Source organism: Bidens hawaiensis, unplaced genomic scaffold (assembly GCF_021521415.1).
Source record: "Bidens hawaiensis isolate Kalapana, Puna unplaced genomic scaffold, B.hawaiensis_p1.1 tig00023076_1, whole genome shotgun sequence".
Lineage (NCBI taxonomy): Eukaryota > Viridiplantae > Streptophyta > Magnoliopsida > Asterales > Asteraceae > Bidens > Bidens hawaiensis.
This window is the reverse complement of record NW_027505030.1, coordinates 284,789-291,363: the sequence shown is the minus strand read 5'-3', so window position 1 is coordinate 291,363 and position 6,575 is coordinate 284,789. Positions and strand designations below refer to the sequence as shown.

Here is a 6,575-nt window from a genome sequence, read left to right as displayed (position 1 = left end):
CTATGCAGAGACAAATCAAAATTTTTCTGCCTGTTAAGGATAGCGTAGGGATTCTTTTATATATATATATATAGAGAGAGAGGTTTGGGCCCTCTAGCCAAAACAAATCGTATTCCGGCTATAAATTAATATTGGATTATTTACACCGAAATACGGAAAAAATGAGGAAAACATATATGTATTGGGGTGCTTGGGGAGTATACCATGCAATTTAAGGAGCTGGTGTTAAATTTGATGTGAAGCATAAATGACATTTGGAGAGTTTGGGTGTTTTTGATATATACTGTGCACCCTGTGATTATATTTTAATAGAAAATACAATTATTAATTCATTTTGGTCGTTTTTATAGAACTTATTCAAAAATGTTGTTTTTAACAATAAATTGGAAGGGGGCAGGCTAATGTGCTAAACTATGAACAAACCTCATATCCATCTGTCAAGTCATAATATTTCACCTACTCGCGTTTTATATGAAATAACAAAGTTTCACGAAAACTAATTTACATAATATCGGCAAAAAAAAATATTTAGTAATTAGTTGTTAAATCAGAATCAGCATTAAAGCAAACTATACAATGTTTGAACAAGAAATTATTAAAAAAAGGAAAACCCTACATTTGTTTAATCCAGAATATAAATTTTCTTTGATTTTACAACCAAAAGATTTTCAACTAGCTTATTTAAGTACATGTTATTGTTAAAAGTGGTGAAGCTTGAATGAAAACGTTATGAATGATAGGACTCAATACATATAAAAACTTTCATAAACCAGGGTGACCGGCTCAAAATTTCAGGGAAAAAAACGAGTAAATTTACACTATGTATGAAAGTTTTTGAACAAAAACACATAAATTTACAATACTGAGAAAAAAACGTGAGTGACCGGAGCCTCCCTGGGCCACAATACAAGCTTCCCTCTTGGTTAAAACTACATCATAAAACCTTAATTATAAAATCAGTTTAATTGTATTTATATTTTTATAGAGATAAACACAAACAACTATAACTATCAAACTTATTCATATTTTTGCAATATAACAATTAGGTATTTGCTTTTAATATGACACAAGGCATATAGTTGTCCACTCTACATGCCATTTAATATCAGCAAAGAAATTTTGTTTCGTAAGTAAATTCATGTTATGAATACAAGGTCTGACCGGTGGTCCAACCAAAAACTGTCGTGTGTATTGGAGAGAATAGAGATTTGGAAGGAAAATTTTTTAACACATATTTAATAATTTAAAATATATATTTTTACTGTTTCTTTCTTTTTCATTCAACTCCCTTCCTTGCTTTCCTTAAGCTTATATAAAACTTTTATTAATCAAATAAGGTTAAGGCGTTGTATTATTGAGGTCTTTGGATTGAAACCTGACTAATAGGGATTGATAGTGGTGGATTTTCTCCATTATGATGTTTCTATGTGAGTTAGGTCTGGTCCGTTAACATTACTATGAATAATTTTCATCTCGTCTTAGTGAGTCTCATTCATATATTGAGGGTAGTTTCCGAATACAGTAAAAAAAGAGAGAATTAAAGAGAGATATAATAGTGTACCAACTATTATTAAATGAGTGATGCATTACAAAAAGTACATATAAAAACTATACATTATTGTATTTATTTCCCTGATTTTCTCCATGATTAAATAAAAAGTAAAAAAGCCATGTTCCACCCACTATAAAACCAACCTCACCTGACCACTAACTAAAACACCAAACTCTCAAACATGTCTTCGGAATCATCTCCCTTACCTATTCACCTTTGTTTCTTCCTCATCATCCTCTTCATGTTCGTAAGCTTCTCATGGTACTCCACCTACGAATCCATGTTCGAGGGCTTATTCGATAACCTCAAACTGGCTTTCATTGCTTCACCAGTGCTCTTACTACTGGTTCTTCAGTTGATCTCCATCTTTGACACCACCGGCCGTTCACCGTTCTTTGTGCCGGTCGATGCTGACTCACCAACCGGTTCGGTTCCGTGGGGTGTGGGCTTGGTTCTTGTGCTTTTGTTCTTGTTGCTTTCGTACCAGTCCGATCTCAGGGAACGATGGTTTCCGATGCTTAGTGGGTGAATAAGGTGCTGTTAGCTGTTAGGGTTAAAAGTAGCAATGATGTAGTCATGTAGTACGGTAGTTATGAATGTATAAAATGTTGGTATATTTTCATATGTTAATGTGGTTTTCCACGTTTTGTTTATGATTTATTTTGGTTTTAAATGATGTTTTTATAATATTTCCTTTTTTTTAATATGGAGCATAGTGGTTGATACATAATAGAAATTGCTAAAAAGATACGAGAGAAAAATAAGCAGTCGATAAATATTTGTTTTGTTATTGTATTAGAAAAATATATACAAGTGTTAATACACTTATCACAAGTTTGTTTAAAGTTGATACAATATGTTTATTAAGTTTGTAAGCTTGTGTCATCGTCATTTTGGTGGGATGGTTAAGAGTCTTACATTAGATTCACCTAAGAATTTCTTTTGTTTTATGTTGCGTGATCAAATGCTATATTTCAGGTTTAAGTTTGGGTGGATTGAGCCATACAACACCAAATCCCTGAGAGCTTTTCAAGTTTTTAGCTAGTGCTTGTTGTTTAAAAAAGTTTGTGAATATGTGCAATCTTAATGGTAATTATATGAGCATTATAATTAAAGAGTTACAATTAAAAGGATTGTTTAATAGGCACTAAACGCAAAACGGAACCAAAAATAAACCTTTTGTAGTATGATTATATATGGTTTTATGTAATATTTGATATAATTCGAAATATTATATCAAAAATAAACTTTTTGTAGGATTGTTTAATATCACTACTACATCAGCTTTCTTGTAAATTATATTTTCTTACTTCAACAATACATCTTCTCAATCCATCTTTATATTTCCACATCATCATTTACTTTTACATTTATTTTAAATAAGAATTTCAAAATACTATAAAATATTTAATTTTTATAATTTGCATTTAAATAAATAGCAATATAATAAAATTTAGTAAAAAATAGATTAATTAAAATATAACAAATAGGTAAACAAAAAAAACTACATAATTTAAAATGACAAATACTTTAACAAAATGAAAGAGAGATAATTTGAAACTTTTGCCTAATTATAAACCCTATGAATTATTATTATTATTCTTAACCGTCCACAAATTTTCCATTAAATTATTCCGCAATGCATGATAAGCTTCATTGTTACGTAAATCTCTGAAACCGTTAAGCGTTGTAATATAGATAATAAAATCCTTAAAAAGCTACCCGTTAAAAAATTTAACCGTTACGTAAAAAATAGACGAACAAAAAAAATACATGATTTTTGAAATAATTATAAAAAATATGTATATATGGATAATATTTTAATATATTTTATAAATATATATATATATATATATATATATGTGTGTGTGTGTGTGTGTGGGTGGGTGTGTGTTTTGTGAGGTGAAAGTGTGATGTTTGAGTCCAAAGTATGTGGTTTTTGATGGTTTGAAAAATCAAACTTCAATCTTAGTTTTTTGGTTTAAACCAACCACTTCAATGGTTTAAGTGATTTTTGGGTTGGTTTGAATTAAGATAAATCAACCATTAAAGATGGTCTAAAGGGTTATTAAAATAGAAAGATAATAGTGTCATCATTGTAATGTTAATATATATTTTCCCGGCAACTTACAGTGTTAACGGACAAAAACAGCTTCCTCATTTCAAGTAATACATATTTTTAAACCAAAAAGATACTTGATATTCTGCACAGTTTCAGTATTAATTTTCGTTTTATTAAGACAACTATACAACTTGTTTACTATTGAAGATTTGGACGGGACTAAACAAACAATAAGAAAATACAAAGATCACTATGAACAAAAGAAAATGTTTAGTATTACACATTTTTTAAGAAAAAGTAAACAAGACCCCCAATGACTATGTGCCAGTTATGCATTCATATAACACTGATGTGCCAGTTTGATATGATGTTTTTTATTTTTTAGTAAACCACTACATATTAAAAAGAAAAAGAATGGGGGAGAAGAAGTCGCTATTAAAAACACACCCGTGTTTGTAATATGTATGTATTAAGATTTAAGATTCTATTAGTTTTCTTTATCAGTCAACTATGTGATCCATCATTTGCATTAACGCACATATAATTAAATATACGTGATATAAGTTTTTGTTAGACTATGTGTAGTTGATGAACTACAAAATATGACGTTTTGTGCCATGTGACGCATAGTCAGCAAATAAATAGTTTTTGTTTTAGTGATATAGTGGTGTGGTAGCCCAATATATATATATATATATATATATATATATCACACACACAAATATATAATAATAAAATAACAAGAGCATCAGGCGATAACTGCATGTCGCCCCATCCAAAAAAAACAATCGCCTCTCTATCGCTCGGGACGGTGTTTTTCCTCCAAATCAACTTTGTCGCCTCCCATTTCACACACCCTTAAGTGTGTGTTTTTTAATTGAATAGATTGATGTGTTCAAGACCTTCCAGTGATTAGATCTAACATAACAAATGGAATCTATGAATGAGTCCAAGGCCAAGTGTAAGTTTGTGATACTACTCTTTTATGAAAAACTAAATAATAATTGAATAATCACTAGCCTGTGGGACATATGGTAATAATGAAAGATCAATCTACGACCACATAAATTATACACACTTGTTTCGTTAAATGAGAATCGGTAGTAATATATAATTTCTATTAAAACTATCAAAATATGATGCTATATTATAAACAGTTGGTTAGACTGGGTTTGGTTTGGTTTAACTATACTTTTACGCAATGTGTAATGGGACGTGGAATTGGATGAGAATGGGCGAGAAGGAGGGGGAACCCCCCCCCCTCCGGTGATATGTGGGCGAAAAGGAGCGAGGGCGGGATCCTTTTGTCACGACGAGATTTAAATAATAATAATATTATAATAATTAGACCGTTGCAACGGTCAAAAGTAAATAATAATAATAATAATAATAATAATAATAATAATAATAATAATAATTAATTAAAACAATATATATGTATATATATATAAACATATACCATTCTTCTCCATTTTATACACAATTCATATCCAAATTCTTACAAAAATTAGCAGGATGAATCCTAGAAACAACCCGAACCACCCATTCCCTGCTTTCGGTCAACTCCATGGTTTGTAAAACCAACCGAACGTGAACTTACAATGGAACCCGATGAACCGGTTAAACCAACCGAGTTATTCGTTTCAATTTCCCGACCCGAAACTAAACATGTACGCCAACTATCTCATGCCCCAAAACTTAATGTTGGCGTTCGGGTCTACACCATCGGAGTCGGAGCCGGTGACGGTGCCGGAGACGCAAACGGCGCGGGCCTTTGGTTCAAGCTAAAAGCCGAACCGTAAACACAAAAAGAAACAACCGGGGAAGCCGATGGGGCAACGTGATCCATACAAGCATTGGAGCGAGGAGGAGGAGGTGGCCCTCGCAAGGGCTTGGATCGTCATTTCGGAGGATCCCGACGTCGGTAAGTTTTTTAATATTAAGTATTTATTAAAAATGAATTTAGTGTTTATTAAAATGTATACTAATTGTGACAAATAATATTAATTTGTAGCTAACTTTCAAGCCACCAGGGTGTTTTGGAAGAAAATATTTGAAGCTTGGCTCGCGATAACCGATAACCCGAAGACTACCGGGAAAAAGAAGCGGTTCAAGCCCACTGGAAGGGGCTTAACGCCGATTGTCAAAAATTTCCCGGGATAATTAACCGGTTGCAGGGGCCCGACTGGCGTAGCGGGCATAATGACGAAGACATTATAGCTCAATCCTCTAGCGACTTTCGAGCTCAAGGCCAAACTTTTGAGCGGCCTGGGAAACCGTTCAAGTATTTGAATTGTTGGAAAAAAACTACGTGGCTGCGCGATATGGAGCGGGGCACCAACCGTTCCGGTCGCCCGACGAGCCGGCTCTCCCGGCCATCAAAAAAGTCGAAGACATCGTCATCGACAAATCCGAGCACACCAAACACACCCTTCGATGCTCGTAGCTTATTCCTGGACGACACGGTTAATTTAGTCGACGATGTTAATATAGCCGACGACGAAGAAGTAGAGGAGTTGCCTCGACCATGTGGGAGATCGAGAAAAAATAAGAGAAAGGTTCGTCGTCAACATGATTCAATACGACGCCTGGTGAAGACGTCGGACAATTAAACGAGTTGGTCATCCGTTTGGAAACAAATGCCACGGTAATAGGAAACGACCTTCGAGCATCCAACAAACAACAAGAAAAGCAGAGCCAGACGTTGGAATTGCGTCAAATGAAAGAAGACTACGAATCCCTCAAATCGGAGGGGTTTCACGAGGAAGCCGCATTATTGTTTCAACGACAGCGTGAAAAAATGCGCGAATATTACCGATATTAGTTTCTTTTTTTTAGTTATGTATTTTTTTATTTTTAGTTATGTATTTTTTTAGTTATGTATTTTTTAATTTTTAGTTGTGTATTTTCTTTTTAATTATGTATTTTTTTTGTATTTATTTTTAATTTTAATGCATTTTT

General features: G+C 33.0%; 1 protein-coding gene across 1 annotated transcript; it reads left to right on the top strand.

Moving 5' to 3' along the window:
* Positions 1-1,733: 1,733 nt before the first annotated feature.
* LOC143609985 (uncharacterized) lies at positions 1,734-2,081 on the top strand. Its single transcript, XM_077084590.1, has one exon. The coding sequence runs from the start codon at positions 1,734-1,736 to the stop codon at positions 2,079-2,081; it is 348 nt and encodes a 115-aa protein (XP_076940705.1).
* The last annotated feature ends 4,494 nt before the right edge of the window (positions 2,082-6,575 follow it).

Bases quoted from the DNA above. Each gene is read 5' to 3' on its own strand.
- LOC143609985 (XM_077084590.1), top strand. From the start codon at position 1,734: ATGTCTTCGGAATCATCTCCCTTACCTATTCACCTTTGTTTCTTCCTC.